Below are 20,312 nucleotides of genomic sequence, written 5' to 3' on the forward strand. Positions count from 1 at the left end.
GATTGACTTGTTGCTCATTTGTTAAATAAATTCAACTACCAATTATTATTAAGGTCAACATACACCAAAAGGTCAACACAGGCTATAGGTCAATACCTTCGGCTACATTTCGAAAATCCTCAATTTTCATCCCATTGACTTGAAATTTGAAGAGGATTTGCATATCACGTCATTTAATGAAACCACCAATTACTTTTTGGTCAACAAAGGCCAAAAGGTAAACAGAGGCCAAAGGTCAACAACATAGGTGGAGTTCCTAAAATCCTTAATTTTCATCCCATTGACTTGAAGTTTGAAGAAAATTTGCATTTCAGGACAATCAAATCATCAAACAAGTAGTTTTGAGGTCAACATAGGCCAAACTTCTAAAATTGTTAGTTTTCATAAGATTGACTTGAAATTTGAAGAGGATTTGTAAATTTGGTCAATTAATTCAACAACCAATTATATTTAAGGTCAAATTTACTTTATGGATTTTGGGATTGTCATGCTATGCACGACATCTTTCTTGTTTGTTCTTCCATTTTAATTTTAATTTAATGTTTTTAAACCCCATTGTGAATTAAATTGAATAAAGAGGGCATAATGAGTAAGGTGTCCGAACAAAGTGGGTCGGATCGATCTTGTCCGAAGGGAGGGGAATGGGTGGGGTGGGAGTCCGAAGGGAGGTGATTGGGTGGGGTGGGAGTCTGAAGGGAGGGGAAGGGATGGGGTGGGAGTCTGAAGAGAGGGGAAGGGGTGGGGTGGGAGTCCAAAGGGAGGGGAAGGGGTGGGGTGGGAGTCTGAAGGGGATGGGAATGGGTGGGGTGGGAATCCGAAGGGAGGGGAAGGGGTGGGGTGGAAGTCCGAAGGGAGGGGAATGGGTGGGGTGGGAGTCTGAAGGGAGGGAAACGGGTGGGGTGGGAGTCTGAAGGGAGGGGAATGGGTGGGGTGGGAGTCCAAAGGGAGGGGAATAGGTGGGGTGGGAGTCTGAAGGGAGGGGAATGGGTGGAGTGGGAATCCGAAGGGAGGGGAATGCGTGGGGTGGGAGTCTGAAGGGAGGGGAATGGGTGGGGTGGGAATCCGAAGGGAGGGGACTGCGGGGGGTGGGAGTCGCAGGGGAGGGGAATGGGTGGGGTGGGAATACGAAGGGGGGGGATTGGGTGGGGTGGGAGTCTGAAGGGAGGGGAATGGGTGGAGTGGGAATCCGAAGGGAGGGGAATGGGTGGAGTGGGAATCCGAAGGGAGGGGAATGTGTGGGGTGGGAGTCTGAAGGGAGGGAAGGGGTGGGGTGGGAGTCCGAAGGGAGGGAAGGGGTGGCTGGGAATCCGAATGGAGAGGAAGGGGTGGGTGTGGGACTGAAGGGAGGGGAAGGGGTGGGGTGGGAGTCCGAAGGGAGGGGAATGGGTGGGGTGGGAGTCCAAAGGGAGGGGAAGTGGTGGGATGGGAGTCTGAAGGGAGGGGAAGGGGTGGGGTGGAAGTCCGAAGGGAGGGGAATGGGTGGGGTGGGAGTCTGAAGGGAGGGGAATGGGTGGGGTGGGAGTCTGAAGGGAGGGGAATGGGTGGGGTGGGAATCCAAAGGGAGGGGAATAGGTGGGGTGGGAGTCTGAAGAGAGGGGAATGGGTGGAGTGGGAATCCGAAGGGAGGGGAATGCGTGGGGTGGGAGTCTGAAGGGAGGGGAATGGGTGGGGTGGGAATCTGAAGGGAGGGGAATGCGTGGGGTGGGAGTCTGAAGGGAGGGGAATGGGTGGGGTGGGAATCCGAAGGGAGGGGAATGGGTGGGGTGGGAGTCTGAAGAGAGGGGAATGGGTGGAGTGGGAATCCGAAGGGAGGGGAATGGGTGGAGTGGGAATTTGAAGGGAGGGGAATGTGTGGGGTGGGAGTCTGAAGGGAGGGAAGGGGTGGGGTGGGAGTCCGAAGGGAGGGAAGGGGTGGGTGGGAATCCGAATGGAGAGGAAGGGGTGGGTGTGGGACTGAAGGGAGGGGAAGGGGTGGGGTGGGAGTCCGAAGGGAGGGGAATGGGTGGGGTGGGAGTCCAAAGGGAGGGGAAGTGGTGGGATGGGAGTCTGAAGGGAGGGGAAGGGGTGGGGTGGAAGTCCGAAGGGAGGGGAATGGGTGGGGTGGGAGTCTGAAGGGAGGGGAATGGGTGGGGTGGGAGTCTGAAGGGAGGGGAATGGGTGGGGTGGGAATCCAAAGGGAGGGGAATAGGTGGGGTGGGAGTCTGAAGGGAGGGGAATGGGTGGAGTGGGAATCCGAAGGGAGGGGAATGCGTGGGGTGGGAGTCTGAAGGGAGGGGAATGGGTGGGGTGGGAATCCGAAGGGAGGGGAATGGGTGGGGTGGGAGTCTGAAGGGAGGGGAATGGGTGGAGTGGGAATCCGAAGGGAGGGGAATGGGTGGAGTGGGAATTTGAAGGGAGGGGAATGTGTGGGGTGGGAGTCTGAAGGGAGGGAAGGGGTGGGGTGGGAGTCCGAAGGGAGGGGAATTGGTGGGGTGGGAGTCTGAAGGGAGGGGAAGGGGTGGGATGGGAGTCCGAAGGGAGGGGAATGGGTGGGGTGGGAGTCCGAAGGGAGGGGAATGGGTGGGGTGGGAGTCTGAAGGGAGGGGATGGGATGGGAGTCCGAAGGGAGGGGAATGGGTGGGGTGGGAGTCCAAAGGGAGGGGAAGGGGTGGGATGGGTGTCTGAAGGGGATGGGAATGGGTGGGGTGGGAATCCGAAGGGAGGGGAATTGGTGGGGTGGGAGTCTGAAGGGAGGGGAAGGGGTGGGATGGGAGTCTGAAGGGAGGGGAATGGGTGGGGTGGGAGTCCGAAGGGAAGGGGAATGGGTGGGGTGGGAGTCTGAAGGGAGGGGAAGGGGTGGGATGGGAGTCCGAAGGGAGGGGAATGGGTGGGGTGGGAGTCCGAAGGGAGGGGAATGGGTGGGGTGGGAGTCTGAAGGGAGGGGATGGGATGGGAGTCCGAAGGGAGGGGAATGGGTGGGGTGGGAGTCCAAAGGGAGGGGAAGGGGTGGGATGGGAGTCTGAAGGGAGGGGAAAGGGTGTGGTGGGAGTCCGGAAGGAGGGGAGGGATGGGAATCCAGTGGGAGGGGAAGGGTGGGGTTGGAGTCTGGAAGGAGGGGAAGGGGTGAGGTGTGAGTCGGAGGGAGGGGAGGGGTGGTGTGGGAGTCCGCAGTGAGGGTAAGGGTTGGGGTGGAAGTCAGTAGGGAAGATAAGAGGTGTGGTGGGAGGTGGAAGGGAGGTGGTGTGGGAGGAGGCATTGGGATGGGTGTGATAAGGGAGGGGAAGGGATGGGAGGAGGGATGCTGGCATTGCTGGTCAATGCTAGGTACCTCGCTAGTACCTAATATATAATCTCTTGGGAACGATTCTGCATCGACACGATGATATAACGACCATTACAAGTTCATTGCACTATTTTCAGGCCTGTTGCTGGCTTAGGACCTTAGGGTCCTGAGTTAGAGATCCGTTGGCTGCTGAATTAACACCAGATGGGGTTGACTGAGCCTATCTTTCTGAGGTCGGCGAAAAAAGTACCAGCTCGTCTCCTGGTAGAGGGGCACAGCATCAGCGGCACAGCCGAGCTCCCAAGAAATGATACCTTCCCGGTAAGGCAGCCAAGCTGCCATACACAAGGTTGGAACAGAACGCCATTTTCACATAGAGCTCACTCTGGAACGCATCGTGATTATTATAAGACATATGATAGTACTGATGCTCTATATACAGAAAAGGAAATTATTTCAGGAACTCTCATATCATTAATATAGCTCACCGTGGCTTTCTACTCGGTAGCAACACGTGTGAACATTCTCACACGTGGCCATAACTTGGGATCGTCAATCCAAACCAGCTGCACGATGCATATCTGGCACTTTTCTCACCCAATCACATTTTATTTCACCACATAACGATGTTTAGCATCGTTACTAAGATTTCACAGTTAATTTAAAGACATTTGGACGGACGAGACAACAAAAAGAACGAACAGTATCACATCAGCAATGTGTTTAAATCGTTGCTAGGGAGTTGTTTTCACCGCGATAAAATGGCGGCGGCCGTTGCTAACCGGAAGTAACCAAATCTTCGCCCTTCCATTCGTCTTTGTCCACCAAGGTTCGTGGGAATCCGTCCATTCCGTCCGTTTTGAGATATCATGATCACAGACAAACAAACAGAGGTGAACACATGACGTCCATTCACATTCGGTGGCGGAAGTAACACCGTTTCCGGTGAATTTCGATGACGTATTTCATTGACTCGTCACACACAGACACCGCACATCAATGAACACGATCGAGGGACGACATGAACCCTGTTATTTCGGTCATTCAGCGCACCGAGCCCAGAGACACCAAATCCGCCATTATATCCATCCGTCCATTTAATTTCCTCACACTGCTCGATAATACCGCACTCGAGTCGGGAAGGGGATTTCCTTCTTCCTGGATGTTCACTGTAAACACACAAAGTCCTTTAACTTTAACCATTAGTGGCTCGGAATCGTCTCCTCAGGATGGGAGGTCGAACAGAAACAAATCAATCCATTGTGCATGAAAAATAAATAAATATATGTTAAAAAAAATACCTCATCTTGTCTTTTATCTCATGTGGAACACGGCTCTCAGGCTCGTGATCCGTGACGTCACCCCGTGACGTCATCAACCACGCCTGACGGTTCCTCGATGTTCTTCAGTTCGAGAGGATTTTAACAACGCGAGAAAAGAGCGACTGAACTGTGAGGAATAAATTCAAGTTAACTAGTTAAAGTAATACCGATTCGTTGTTAGTAATGTGAATTAGGAGCATCAGTTAACTTAGTGGTGAAAAGTCGTTAACCCGTTGATGTGTTTACTAGTTTAACCGGGGCGACCAATCACACAAAGGTATCGAAAGGAAGTGTCACCGCCGTGTAGTCTGCTTGTAGTGCCGTGTAGTCTGCTTGTAGTGCCGTGTAGTCTGCTTGTAGTGCCGTGTAGTCTGCTTGTAGTGCCGTGTAGTCTGCTTGTAGTGCCGTGTAGTCTGCTTGTAGTGCCGTGTAGTCGGTTTGTAGTGCTGTGTAGTCGATTTGTAGTGCAGTGTAGTCGGCTTGTAGTGCCGTGTAGTCTGCTTGTAGTGCCATGTAGTCTGCTTGTAGTGCCATGTAGTCTGCTTGTAGTGCCATGTAGTCTGCTTGTAGTGCCGTGTAGTCGGTTTGTAGTGCTGTGTAGTCGATTTGTAGTGCAGTGTAGTCGGCTTGTAGTGCCGTGTAGTCGGTTTGTAGTGACGGGTCGCTGTGTGCGCGAAAGGTCTCTTAACTAGTCACCGGGATTCATCGAACGTGTTCTTTTTAATCCGTCCGTACTCGTACCCGACACTACCCAATACTACCCAATACTACCCAACACTACCCAACACTACCCAACACTACCCAACACTACCCAACCAGTAATATAAACTTGATTTACAGGGATTTGTAAAATGTTTACACACCTTGGAATGCAGAAAAACGGGTCACATGACCCTCTCCGTCATCAATCAAAATGACGTCATTCGGTGCTGATTCGACTCGTGTTTGTTCCTGAGTGTTGGAAATTGCGATATTGGTAATTTTTACGGACACAATGGATCAGTTGTGGGAAATACAATAAGATACGAACTGAGAAACTATGGGGACAGGTGGTTACACAGGGGAGTGTGACCTGTTGGTGTGTGCATGATATATAGATGGTTGGGTGTGACCTGTTGGTGTGTGCATGATATATAGATGGTTGGGTGTGACCTGTTGGTGTGTGCATGATATATAGATGGTTGGGTGTGACCTGTTGGTGTGTGCATGATATATAGATGGTTGGGTGTGACCTGTTGGTGTGTGCATGATATATAGATGGTTGGGTGTGATCTGTTGGTGTGTGCATGATATATAGATGGTTGGGTGTGATCTGTTGGTGTGTGTATGATATATAGATGGTTGGGTGTGACCTGTTGGTGTGTGCATGATATATAGATGGTTGGGTGTGATCTATTGGTGTGTGCATGATATATAGATGGTTGGGTGTGATATCATGATATGATGGGTGTGGTTTCCTGATCTTCATAGGGGTACGGGAATCTTCATCCTGATGAAACAAGCACGTACACGGAAGGAAGGAACATTGTTGTCACTTGTTTTGAACACGTCACCGATGTTAATTTAACACACAGCGAACAACTCCACCTTCCACCCCTCTCCCTTTCCCAAAGAGTGACAAGGAAAAGCTTCACCCCCCCCCCCACCTTCCCCCAAAAAACAAAACTTGGAAAACCTTCGCCCCTCCCCCCCACCTTTCCCAACAAAACAACTAAAACTTGGAAAAACATCACGCCTCCCTACCTTTCCCAACAAAACAACTAAAATTTGGAAAAACATCATGCCTCCGTACCTTTCCCAACAAAACAACTAAAACTTGGAAAGATTTTACCCCTCTCCCTCACAACCCCACCTTTCCCAAGAACAATTAAAACTTGGAAAACCTTCGCCCCTCCGCCCCACCTTTCACAACAAAACAACTAAAACTTATAAAAACATCACACCTCCCCACCTTTCCCAACAAAACAACCAAAACTTGGAAAAACATCACGCCTCCCTACCTTTCCCAACAAAACAACTAAAACTTGGAAAAACATCACGCCTCCCTACCTTTCCCAACAAAACAGCTAAAACTTGGAAAAACATCACGGCTCCCTACCTTTCCCAACAAAACAACTAAAACTTGGAAGAACATCACGCCTCCCAACCTTTCCCAACAAAACAAAAATTTGGAAAAACATCATGCCTCCCTACCTTTCCCAACAAAACAACTAAAACTTGGGAAGATTTTACCCCTCTCCCTCACCACCCCACCTTTCCCAAAGAACAATTAAAACTTGGAAAACCTTCGCCCCTCCCCCCCCACCTTTCCCAACAAAACAACTAAAACTTGGAAGAACATCACGCCTCCCAACCTTTCCAAACAAAAATTTGGAAAAACATCACGCCTCCCTACTTTTCCCAACAAAACAACTAAAACCTGGAAAAACATCACGCCTCCCTGCCTTTCCCAACAAAACAAGTAAAACTTGGAAAAACATCACACCTCCCTACCTTTCCAAACAAAACAACTAAAGCTTGGAAAAACATCACACCTCCCTACCTTTCCCAACAAAACAACTAAAACTTGGAAAGATTTACCCCTCTCCCTCACCACCTCACCTTTCCCAAAGAACAACTAAAACTTGATAAAACTTCAACCCCCCCCACCTATCCCCACAAAACAAACCTTGGAAAACCTTCACCCCCTGTCCCCACCACCTTTCCCAAACAACTGAAGCTTGGAAAAACTTCACCAACCACCCCTCGCCCCACACCACCTTTCCCCCCCCCCCCAAAACAACTAAAAGTTGAAAAAAACTTCACCCTCCCCTGCCACCTTTCCCAAAGAACAGACAGATGCAGAGCGCCACGTGATGAGATACAGCCTTGTGCTCTGTTCGTCGAGATGAGATATGGCGCGGTGCTCTTCCCGACGGGAGGGGACGCGGTGCTCTTCCCGACGGGAGGGGGCGCGGTGCTCTTCCCGACGGGAGGGGGCGCGGTGCTCTTCCCGACGGGACGCAATGTGTGATAAACTGTTCTTTACATGTCTTCACAGAACTTCAAGATGTTCTTTGACAACAAACGTCATGGTTTACTTGCCACGGTGAAACATAAGAGTGTTGGTGAGAAATACTTTTGTTGCTCTCCCTTTTTTGCGTCACGGTCTCTTCCGTATTCCTGTGTTGCGAACTATGGGGTTAGCTATTGTGCATGTGTTATGATATGTTGATTTTTATGTTTCATTTATGAGGGCTGGGAGGATCACCTCAAGGTATGTGCCCTTGCCTATTGAGCTGTCTTTCCTGATATTCGAATCCTGACCCAGCTACAAACTGCCACCCTGGTGTTTCACGTGCAGGGTGAGCCATCAACATGTGTGCCGTCCTTCGGAAGGATGTTGAACCAGGTGTGCCACCTGCTCGCATTAGTTTGTGGACATCAAGAGATCCCACGGTGTCCTTCGTGACGAGTCTGTTCGTCATTTTACACCCTGAACCAAATTATAAATTCTCACACCCTGATGGAGGTCAGGCCTGGCAGTTAGCTGGTTCATTTGCCAGTTTTCCCTGGCTGATGCCCCAAGAGGTTGGAAATAATTGGGGCTATGTTGTGGTAGTAGTAGTAGTAGTAGTACGAGTAGTAGTCGTGGTGGTAATAGTTGTTCGTGTAGATTTATTACTTGGCAATTTTTTTTTTTTTGACAAGTATATTGATCGCCTCTGTTTGTTTGTGTGTGTGTGTGTTTGTTTGTGTTTGTTTGTTTGCCTGTGTGCTGGCCTCCAGCCCAAACCGCTCGACCGACCATTCTGAAATTTTCGGAGATTAATGTCACCGACACTGCAATGGTCCCGTGTTGAAGTTTCGAAAAATTAGGTTGACCACAAAGGTCAACATAGGTCAATAAGCCAATTTGAGCCAAATTTTCTGAAATCCTTAAATTTCATCCGATTGACATGAAATTTGAACAGGATTTGCCTCTCAGGTGATTGATTTCAAACACGCATTACTTTTGAGATTATCCTCGCTCAAAAGGTCAATGTAGGCCACAAGGTCAACCCAAAATAGGCCAAATTTTGAAATTGTTTATAAAATTGTCAATGTTTATCATATTGACTTGAAATTTGAAGACCATTTGCATATCAGGTCGCTGAATTCAAACACTTATTAGTTTTGAGATCAGCCTTGGCTTACAGGCCAATTTTGGCCAAATTGAGCCAAATTTTCTAAAATCCTCAATTTTCATCCGATTGACTTGAGATTTGTACAGCATTTGCACATGAGGTCAACAATTTCAACCACCTATAAATTTTGAGGTACACAGAGGCCAAAAGGTCAACATTGACCGAAAGGTCAACATGGGCCAAATTTCTAGAATTCTCAATTTTAATCCAATTAACTTGAGATTTGAAAAGCATTTGCAAATCAGGTGACGGAATTCAACCACTTCATAATTTTGAGGTAAACATTGGCCAATAGGTCAACATAGGCCAAAAGGTCAATTTGGGGTAAATTTTCTAAAATCCTCAATTTTCATCCGATTGAGTTGAAATTTGACAAGGATTTACATCTCAGGTCACTGAATTTAACCACCTCGTAATTTTGAGGTAAACATAGGCCAAAAGGTCAAATAGGTCAGGTCAGGTATGGGAGCATGCGCCAGAGCAGCACGTCGCTGCGTCCACTTTCTGTCGGTACTCCAGAGACCTCCGTCTGGCAATCCCCCAGGCAGATGCCTGGCCCATACCCATCTCCTTGAGATGCTGATTAAGCTGCTGCAACCATGAGGCACGTGGTTGGCCCATTGGCTTCCTCCACTCATGAGGCTCCCCCGCTGAGAGAACTGGTCTATTTTTTTGATCAGCATCAGGAAAACGAGCCACATGTCCATACAGCCACAGCTGACGCTCATGGACTATGCAGGTAACAAATCTCATTTGCGTCTCTCAGCAACCGCTCGTTGAACACAAAGTCCGACCAGCGATAGCCAAGGATTCTCCAAAGAGACCTGGTACCAAAGGAATTGTCTCCATCTCAGATCCCTGGTCAGAGTTCAAGTCTCACAACCATAGAGCAAGACTGGAAGCACCAAGGACCTAAGGACACCCCAGTGCTACACCCCATGATCCAGTGAATCTATGACTCCCCAGGTCCGGTCCAGACATCTGTTGACATCTGGCTCACAGCCAGCAGAGACATGAATATCACTGCCAATGTAAGTGAATCTCTCCGTGACCTCGACATCCTTACTATAAACAGGTACAGACAGGATAGCAGCATGCAAGATGTCATTGAAAGCCTGGATCTTAGTTTTGACCCAGGTAACCCGTAATTGCAGCGGCTTTGACTCCTCATTCAGCACCACGAGGGCCCCCAAAAGGATATCTAGAGTGTCTGCAAAGATGACTGAATCATCTGCGAAATCAAGGTCAGAGATCTTGACATTCCCAAGCAATGCACTGCAACTTGATCTCTCCGACATCCTTCCCGCAATCTAGTCCATACAAGTGCTGAAAAGAGTAGGGGCCAGTACACACCCCTGACGAACTCCAGTAACAACTGGAAATAAGTCAGAGATGGTATCACCACATCTCACAGCACTTTCAGTACCAGAGTATAGTTCAGTCATCAGATTGATCGGTTTTAGTGGAACCCCACAAAGACCAAGAATCCTCCAGAGGACATCCCAATTCACTGAATGAACGCTTTGCAGAGATCAACATAGGCTGCAAGCAGCCCCTGCCGAAACTCTCATCTACGTTTGGTGAGGAGCCGAAGAGCAAGGATACGGTCAATCGTTGACCTCTTTGGTGTAAAGCCTGTCTGCTCTGGATGCTGGTGCTCCAGTAGATGGTGGGGAACCTTGTGAAGAATTAACTGAGCACGGACCTTGTCCGGCATTGAGAGCAGTGTCACCCCTTGGTAGTTGTTGCAGTCCTGGCAATCACCATTCCCTTTACAGTGAGAGACAACAAGGCCCCTCTTCCAATCAGTTGGTGTTCCAGGCAGAGCACTGAACTGCATGCAATGACATGGGTACAGCATTTCCACCAGCCTTGAGAAGTTCAGCATGGATGCCACAGATCCCTGGAGCTTTACCCCCATTTCAACCGGTTCACCGCAGCCCGTGTTTCCACAAACGAAGGTGGGCCACACTTGAGTGGAGGGTCAGCAATAGGGATTGTAACATCCCTGATGTCCAACTCGACAGCTGGTGGATGTGCCTGGTACAACCGCTCAAAGTAACCAGCCCAGCGGGCCTTCACTTCGGACTCCTCTGTCAAGAGCTCACCACCATCTGCTCAAAGTGCAGTACGCCAAGGGACAGGCTTGGAGGTACGCAATGCGTGAATTCCCTTGTGAACAGGATGAAAAATCACTTGACCACAGGTGATGCTCTACCCCCTCACAGATTCCTCACACATAAGCCACGTTGTCCACCCTTAGTGCATGTACAGTTTTACGTCTCAGCTCCCTGAACAGCTGAGCTCTGCCATTCAGCCTGGCCCTGCGACTCTAGGCAAGGGTATCTATTGCCCTTGAGAAACAAAATTCTTCGTCGCACTCCGGTGAGTTCCAAGACATCCACCGGCATCATCAAGGATGGTCATCTTGATGGCACTCCACAACTCTTCAGGATCCCCCAAAGCACCCAGATCCCCCAAATCTCCACTCAGCCTGTTCAGAAACTCCTCAGCTACCCTCTCATCCTTGAGATTGCCAACATACAGCCAAGGCTGGGATGGTACCATTCTCCTAGATTTAAGGTGCACCTTAAGGTTTGCTACAACAAGCCGGTGGTCAGTATTGAGGAACTGAGCACACAGGTAGACCCTGCAGTTCTGGATCATCCTCCAGCGACCATCAACGAGGACATGGTCAATCTAACTTTGCCACACCACCAGCGTGGAATACCAAGTCCAGCGATGAGCTTGTGGGTGCTGAAACCATGAACCGGCCACCCTACGTCCATGACTTCTTGCAAAGTCAAGGAACTTAGTGCTATTCTGGTTCACAGTTCCAGACCCACGGGGACCAACACAAGTCTCACAACCATCTTTATGAGTTCCAGTCGATGCATTGAAATCCCCCAAAACTAGAAGTGTATCTCGCCTGGGGCACTGATCAACCACAGACTCGAGCGTGGCGTAGAATGCATCCTTCACGGTGAGATCACTCGCCTCAGTTCGAGCATAAACAGAGACCAGGGAACTGACACCCAAGGGGTGATGAATCCTTTGTCTCATAATACACTCGTTAGGTGGACGACACCTCAGCACCACTCCAACACACACTACCGCAATCTGACCCAGGAATTTACCCCATGGTTTCCCTCCTATCATCAAAGTTTGGGGGTCCCGTCATCCGGTGAGCTGCCCTGTGAAGGGAAGCTGCACAGGAGGTACTCCCACGGAGTGGGTTCTCAGATTTTTTTTATGCTTCTGGAATGTTTTGCGGAATGAAGGGTTTTATGGTGGCCGGCTTGCAAATCCTGCCACCAACCTCCTAATTAGAAGTAATCCAACTGCAGGAGGATGTCCGCAGACACAGTCTGGCACTAGGTATGGATGGCTGTTGGCTCACAAGGAGCGACTCTGCCCTTTGACAGGTTTTGTTCTTTCTCCTGCTGGGTGTCCATATCGCACACCCTCCTCACCAAGAAACTTGGTAGGGGAGATGGTTTAGTCGTTGACATCCCGACCATGGAACTGGCTATTACAGGTTTACATGATACCTGCAGCAAGTCACAGATCGAGTCTAACCTGACCTGACAATAACATAGGCCGAATTTCTAAAATTCTCAATTTTCATCCAATTAACTTGAAATTTGAAGAGCATTTGCATATCCGGTCATTGAATTCCACCACCTTTTAATTTTGAGCTAAACATCGGCTAAACGGTCAAAATAGGCCAAAAGGCCAATTTGGTCCAAATTTTCAAAAAAAACCTCAATTTTCTTTTGCTTGACTTGAAATCTGAAGAGCATTTTCATGCCAGGTCACTGAATTCAACTCCCAATTAATTTTAAGGTCAAAAATTTCAACACAGGACTAATTTCTAAAATTGATAAATCGGGCCAAAAACTTAAAATGTCGCTATATCTTAAAAAGTTGTGGACGAGTTGAATAGATGACAAGAACAAGCAGATTGGATTTTGGTTCGGATCCAGCCCATCAGTGGGATACAAAACGTGAACTGTTCCACCTGGCAGAGGTGTGTGGTCTTGCGAGTGCTGTTTTGCCAAGTTGTTACTCTATGAGTGATTTTTAGGTCAGCTCGCTGACCTAATATAACCGTTCGATGTCCTCGGATCCGTCCGTCTGTCTGTCTGTCTGTCAACAATTTTTATTTTTCTATCTCCTCCTTGACGTCTCGGCCAATTGAGTTTTAACTTGACACGATGATAATACTAGTTGCTCTCTGTAGATCGTCCGAGTCCTTTTTCACATTTACGCCTCGGGGTCAAGGTTACAGGGTCATCAAGTGCAAAATGACCGATTGGTCAAATGGCCTCTAAGGAAGCATTGGACGGCTATAATCCATAGTGGGTTTCATAGGGATTATTAAGAAGATTTAATTTGACCAACTAGTTTCTCGTTTGCTACAAGGTTTGCTCTGTCGTCTGGCCCTGTTTGTTGGGCAACACACGGTCCGTTGGCTTCAACACGGCTTCGCACGTTTATTTTAAGTTCGATTTAAATTCTGTTTTCACTTTCCGTAGTCGCTAAGGTTGATTAACACTCGGTTGCATCAAGGTTTGTATCCGAGCTGACCGTCAAACCCGCTCGGGTGTAATATTAATTTTGATTTTATTTGTATGCTGTATGACATTGTGGCATACAGTATTTATTTTGTCAGTCTAGACTCTAGACATCTGCAGCACCCAACATCTTGCTCGAAACTTTGGGAGCCAAATGCCGATTACTGGTTCGCAGCGGTGATGGTGATTGTTCTGAGACCAGCCAAGTAAATAATACTGGACTTTGGAAATGACGTATAAAATACTAACTGAGGTCTTCGTGCATGCGTTGTTTGTGTGCTTTCCGAGACTTGGTTCGGCTTGCCGGCACTTTGAACCTGCCTTTGTTCGCGTGAAATATTTAATTCACAACTTCTTTTAAACACAAATTTTAGCGTTTAGACAAAAGAGTGGACAAAACGTGTTGAGTTCCTACCATTTCCTGTTATTTGGCCATGGATATAGCACACACACACTTATTTTCGCAATAGATGCAAAAATGTAGTATAATTTATCTTCTGGCCACGGAATCAAACAAACAATAATATATTTATAACCATAGTCACAGCTCCACCCCACCCTGCTGCCCCCCCCCCCTTTCACTTCACAACATGATTAATAGTAAAGACCATCACTTTAAACTTATCCTGGACATTCAAAAGCCCCAGATATGACCTTCCCATCGGTGTTCTGCAGCACCTAATCCAGATACAAACTCCATTCACGAGTATCAACCGGTCAGTGGTTTGTGTAGCATGTGCCTGTCCGTTCTGGCCTTGCACCGGCCCACATGGTGGGAATTTGCAGTACGAGCGGCTGCCCGTTCGGCAAGCTGAGGGAGTTCTCATTCTTTCGTTGTGTAGAGGCACAGCCCTTTCTCTAATGTACTTTTCCAAGTATTTTTGACTTATTTTACCAGCTTTGTGAGCCATTTTATGGAGCAATCTTTATGTCCCACACGCATATGCTTTATTTTGCTCCGAACATGGCAGTTTCCTGGGATTTCTGTGCATGCACACAGAGCATTCTCGGGCCGTTTACATAATTTTGAAAGTCATGTACTCACATCCTCATAACAGATTTATGGTTACCGCCAACTACCTATCAGTAGTAGGGTAAGAATACTGATTCTGGCTCACTTTTCCCCATGTAAATGAATGGGGGATTTTCAGCGATTTATATTTTTTTTCCCTAAAAATAAATCCCCTTTTTATCCCAAGGTATATTTATTTGTCTCCCCTTTTAACTTGGAGGTTGAACCTCATTGAATTGAACACCTGGGGGTTGAACAGCTCACTCATTGAACCTATAAAGATTTGTTCATTCTCAAATTCCTTCAATAGTTTAATTTTCTTTGCACAATAATCCCCATCTAAAATATTGACAAACAAAACATTTGAATCTTTATATTTTTTAAGATACCCCTTTTGTGCCATTACGAAATGATAAACTTCTCTTAATGCTCTTGTTTGACCACCTCCTGAGCCACATATCATTTTGAGATTATAGTAAATTGTTTTTCATTGTTCAATTGATAACCATCAAAGTTTTCAGTCCATTCAAGGATATTCATTTTTTTCTTTACATCCTCTAACTTACTAGTTTTTAAATTAATTCGCTTATTTGTTTTATTTACCTTTGTTTTAGTTATTTTTTCAATAAGACTTATTTGATATTTTTCACATTCATTATGTTTTCCATTTATATACCAAGACTGAGATTTTCTCCACTCTTTAGTTTGATTAATACTTGGTTTAACCATTTATATATTGTGAAAAAACGCGGCGGTAGCCCTTAAAAAACCCTAACCCATCTTCCCATCGTTAAAACATAATCTATTTTATACACTCTATCATACAATATCCATATGGAACACAATCTATTCCATTATCTAAAATAAATCTCTTATCATCAAAGGCTCCTAATGCCTTTTTATTTACTTCTTCACTATATATGTTATGTTTATAACTTCTTATTGTATTCATTTTCCTATATTCTTCTTTCTTATTCATCAAACAATTATAATAATTTCTAAAAGTTATTGATTTCTTTATTACATATTTCTTTATTCCCTTTAACCTCTTATCAATCTGTTCACCATACTTATAAGCATATGCCTTTGCTCTCAATCCAATAAACTCACTCATTACTTTTCCACCCAACTCATCCTTAAACTTACCAATAACCTTTTCATTCTTTTTGGAAAATAACTCACTCTTCTTGCTGAAATTACTTGTATCATATACTCCAATATTTTTCTTCATATCTTCATAAACATCATCAGTTTTTATATCTAGGATAAAACTATCAGTATCCATATACAACAATGAAACATTTTCACCATACTCTTTCTTTAAGTCATTATACAAATAATCATACATCAATATCTTTGATAAATCAAGAACTGCTGTTCCAATATAAATTGGTTTATCCATTACAATACTTTCCTTTTTCATATGAATTGCAGAAAAGTTCTCTGAAAAAACCTCTTCTCTCTCAAAACTTGGTTTATTTATCAATCTCGAAGCTTCTTTCCAAGATGTTGCGAATCTAATGTTTTGTCTGTTTCTAACATTTTCCATAGTCTTTCCAAATACAGCATTATTCATTAATTTATAAAAGTCCCCTTCAAATTTTACTTTTGTATTTGCTCTCATATCTGTATTGAATTGAATATACTTTTTCACCCAAGGACTTTGTTTAAATTTTAAAACTCTATGAATTTTAGCTACTCTCAATCCTTCTCTCAAAAACTGTTTTAAGCTTCTCTGATGCAAAACATATCCCTCTTTATCATAGAATGTTGTTAATAACTTTTCTGTTGATTTACCTTTAATATTAAAACTTTTATGATAATCACTTAACCATTCTTTCTTTGGAGTTTCTTTCTCACATGCAAAAGGAAGATCTTTATGCTTATTATGAAGATCACTCGGGTACCTCAAATCAACTTCAAAATAATAACCTTCTTCTTCGTCATTCAATTCCTCTTGAGAAGAAATAACAATATTCATCAAAGCCTTTTCATAATTCTTTTCTTCCACCCACTCTAATTTACCATAAGGTAGAGATTGAGACATTGCCCATCCATACAAATTATTAGCATCAAAATACATCAAATAATTACTATCTTTTTCACTATCATAATTTGGGAGATATTTATTATTTGCTTTAGCATATCTTTTTGAACATACTTGTGATATTCCACCTCTCTTGGACTTCTCAATCATCAAAAGCATATCCACATCACTGATTAAATCTATATCTTGTTTTGTCATTTTCAACATTGCACTCCAAGCTAAACCAGGAGCTGTGAAATAGTGGGCAGGATCTAATCCATAACAATTTTTATTATGACAGAGTGATCTAAAAGCTTCAAACACATCAGCTAACAATAAAACATCTGTTTTTAGATATAAATCGTGATATTCTCCAAGGTTCTTTATCTTAAATATTTTCCATATTTCTTGTGCGTGTTTATATTCCTTATCACTTATCTCTTCTTCATAAAGGTTATTATAGAAACTTTCTTTTGAAGGAAGTTGTGTTTCTTTAAATCTCATAAATGAATCCATATAATCATAAGGATAAATTCCCTTACTTGTAAGAATTTTCTCTTTACTTTGAATTTCATTCCTTGTTTGAATTTCCTCTCTCGTAAGAATTCCTTCTTTAATCAGAATTTCATCTTTAATCTGAATTTCCTCTTTAGTGAGAATTTCCTCTTTTGGAAAGAATGAATTAAGATTTGGAAAAGAGTCTGTGGAGCTTAGATTTGATGCGAGGTAGGCTAGTGGTGTTCCCATAAACTTGTAAGAATCTAAAAACCTAATACGAGTTAAAGGTTTTGTGAATATCATTTTTGAAAATGAAATATACTTTTGACTTGTGTTTGTTATAGCAGAAATATTCCCTGGTGTTTTTGAAAGTTCATTTATAAATAGATGTGTATCATAGTTGGCGCTGTTGTGAAGAAAGACTGGAATAAAAGAAGGTAATTTATAATTAAGATTACAACAGGAATGAGCGGGACCTCTATATTTACCAGTAAGATAACAATGGTCTCTAACTTTAGACTCCTTAATTTTCCCCTCACAAATATGACAGATATTGTTCATTCTAAATTCTAATTTTTCTTCTTTGGTTAATTTCATCGGTTCATTTGTTTCTTTCATTAATTTAGTGAGTCTTATACAATCCTTTTCTAATCGTTTTACAAACTCTTGTGAAGCATTTTTTCCACGATAATGTTCAAGTTTGTTATACTTTTCTCCAACAGATGATTTGATATAATAACAAAAACCACAAGGAATATGTTTTTGATATTTATTTGTATATGGTTCTTTTGGATTAGGAGAAGCAGTATTTATCTTTTTAAGGATACATTCAAAATCAGCGTATATCACAAATGGGTGCATGATAGATTTATTATAATCTTCAAAATAAATCTTTTCACCAGGTTTAGGCATTGTAATTACAGCTGATTTATGATTACTACAATATTTTGAATGTTGTTCTAATCGTTCTTTTGTATGAAATGAATTAAGACATCGCTTACAAGGATATATTTTGTTTGCTGTTCTGAATACCTGAGAAGAGATTAATCTTGATAAATTATTGATGTATGTGTAATGTGAATTCTTTCCAACACTAAAATATAAAAGGTCAATGTGTGTTTCTTCATTTTTATAGTTGTTTGAAATTTTTAATATTTGAATTTTGTTTGTATCCGTTAATCCATATACATTAATAGAAAGATTATTCTTTTTCTCAAATTTAGGAATATCTGTTAATGGCATTGGGAATTTAAAATCTTTAATGTCCAAGGTATTCTCATATTTCATATATTGTTTTACTCTTTCTGAATTACATTTTGGTGGATGTAAGTGAGCAAGAACAGACCAGAGAAAACATTTATTATCATTGTTCTTAATATTAACAACTGCCTTCTTTAGTTTTATTTCTTTTGGTAATTCAATATAAGAAGAAGCTTTAAGAGGGTTTGATTTTAGAATGTGTATATCTAAAAAGATGATTTTTTTAATATTGAATCCACTTCCTACCACTGTATTATCAACATCCTCCTCTTGTCTTGATAGTTCTTCATAAACCCCACTATTCAAAAAATCTTGAAATGATGTTATAAAATGAAGATCTGTTCTCATATAAGGAGTTTGTTCTTCATCTTGTCTTTTCATATTCATTTTCACTCCCATATAAAACTTTAAAGTTTTTATTTCTTTTAATGTCTTTTTAATAAATTTTTCAACATCGGGTTTCACTATTTCAATTGATTCAGCTATTGATGATGGACCGGGTTCTCCAAATTGAAAAATCCTTATTTTTATATGCCCTTTAAATGCCTCATCAGTGTTTTTAATATAATAGTCTCCCTTTACTTTAAACTCATTTTTCTTGTGTTTTTGTGATTGAAGATGTTGATTATAACTACTCTTCAAAACATCCTTTGAACAGATATCACAATGTTTTCTTTCCAACTCAAGAGGAGATATTTGATGAAATAGATTAAATGTGTGTTTGTTGGTTCGGAGGTGTTTTCTATAATGTTTATATTCGTGATTACAAACATCGCAGTACGTTGTATTCACCATATTTATAGAATAAAACTTTGCTTAAACTAAAATTTTCTTGATGAAAATTTCGTTTAATTTATAGGTGAATCTGTGCTTAAAAACATTTTATCCTCCAACTTTTTCACTTAATAAATACAATGTTTCAAGACACAAAAGACAAGTTTCAATCAATCTCTTCATCTGTTAAAGATACTGATAAATATGTCAAGGATGTAAAATTGAACAAAGATAAATATAACAACTATTGGATAAAAACTATTATGGTAAATAATATGAGTTCTTCAATTTCCTTCAGTGGAAGGGCTTTTAGTATACCTGGTAGAACATCAATTAAAGTATCTCTAACAAAAGTTTCTCCTCTCCTTCTAGTAATATATTCAAAACTAGAAAAAGCAATGAAACAAGAAAAAGTATCAAAGAACAAAAACCTTATGGATGAAGCTTTAGAAAGAAAAGATAAGACCATCTGTAATATGCAAGGAGAAATTTGTATTTTTTTCAACAACCCTAAAGATGTAAATCTTGATGAAATAAAGGATGTTAATATATCAGGTGAAATGACATTTCGTTCAATAGTAGTTAACGATAATTTTAAAATTACCTTTAATATAAAAAATGTTGTCGTTGAATCTGATAATGAAAAAAGTATATCGATATCGATGGTAATATACAACTGAAAGTATAGATGAATTTCAGTTTAAGTAAAGTTTTACTTTATAAATATGCTAGACTTTCCTGATTCTCCATATGACAAATTTGAGAATTGTCCTGCGTGTGAAAGACGGGGATTAAACACAGAGTCAAAAGCCTATAAACAATGTATATTCTGTGATTATCTTCTAATTAATGATAATAAAAAATATAAAAAGGAAAATAATTCTTTTAGATTTACACCAAAAATGAATTACTTTACAAGATTGATTAGAGAAATGAATGTAAAGTATGAGGATGATAACACACCTTTCCTTACAAGGGAAGAAACTGAACGTATAAGAGAAATGTTCAAAGGATTGTTGTTGTATATTATTCATGGATGTAATTTTCAGGGAAATATCAACACAAGATATTGTATAAATAAAATAATGGATTATCTTGAAATTAAACCTGAACTTAGGATAAAATATAGAGTTTCTAAAAAAGCCAATAATAAATTAAATAACCTGTTTTTCAAATATATAAATGAATGATTTTTTACCTATTTGGGAAAATAAGATAAAATTTAACAACCATAAAAATCTCCCAAATTCATTAAGATGTCTCATAGTTGGTTCAAGTGGATGTGGAAAAACCTGCTTACTTTTAAAAATGCTCCTCACTCCCAACTTTTTAGATTATGATAATTTAATAATTTTCACAAACTCGAATTTTCAACCAGAGTATCAACTACTCTCACAAGGTTTTAATGCTGGTCT

The 20,312-nt window shown here is 42.6% G+C and overlaps 1 protein-coding gene and 1 long non-coding RNA gene across 4 annotated transcripts in view; one reads left to right on the top strand and one right to left on the bottom strand.

Moving 5' to 3' along the window:
• The window catches only part of LOC147012366 (uncharacterized), a 49,162-nt gene extending 43,956 nt beyond the window's left edge, over positions 1–5,206 (bottom strand). Inside the window, exon 1 of the long non-coding RNA XR_015051586.1 lies at positions 4,564–5,206. This is a non-coding gene — a long non-coding RNA (uncharacterized LOC147012366). The remainder of the gene's footprint in view (positions 1–4,563) is intronic.
• Positions 4,588–20,312, top strand: part of LOC147012368 (von Willebrand factor A domain-containing protein 5A-like) — a 110,049-nt gene continuing 94,324 nt past the window's right edge. For all 3 annotated transcript variants that reach the window (XM_085856448.1, XM_085856449.1, XM_085856450.1), the window contains exons 1-2: positions 4,588–4,713; positions 7,625–7,691. In XM_085856448.1, coding sequence (XP_085712574.1) covers positions 7,634–7,691 — 58 coding nt within the window. In that variant the 5' untranslated portion in view covers positions 4,588–4,713; positions 7,625–7,633. The remainder of the gene's footprint in view (positions 4,714–7,624; positions 7,692–20,312) is intronic.

The sequence above is a fragment of the Eptatretus burgeri genome, chromosome 15 (assembly GCF_056783735.1).
Source record: "Eptatretus burgeri isolate ZD-2024b chromosome 15, Ebu_testis_v1, whole genome shotgun sequence".
Taxonomy (NCBI): domain Eukaryota; kingdom Metazoa; phylum Chordata; class Myxini; order Myxiniformes; family Myxinidae; genus Eptatretus; species Eptatretus burgeri.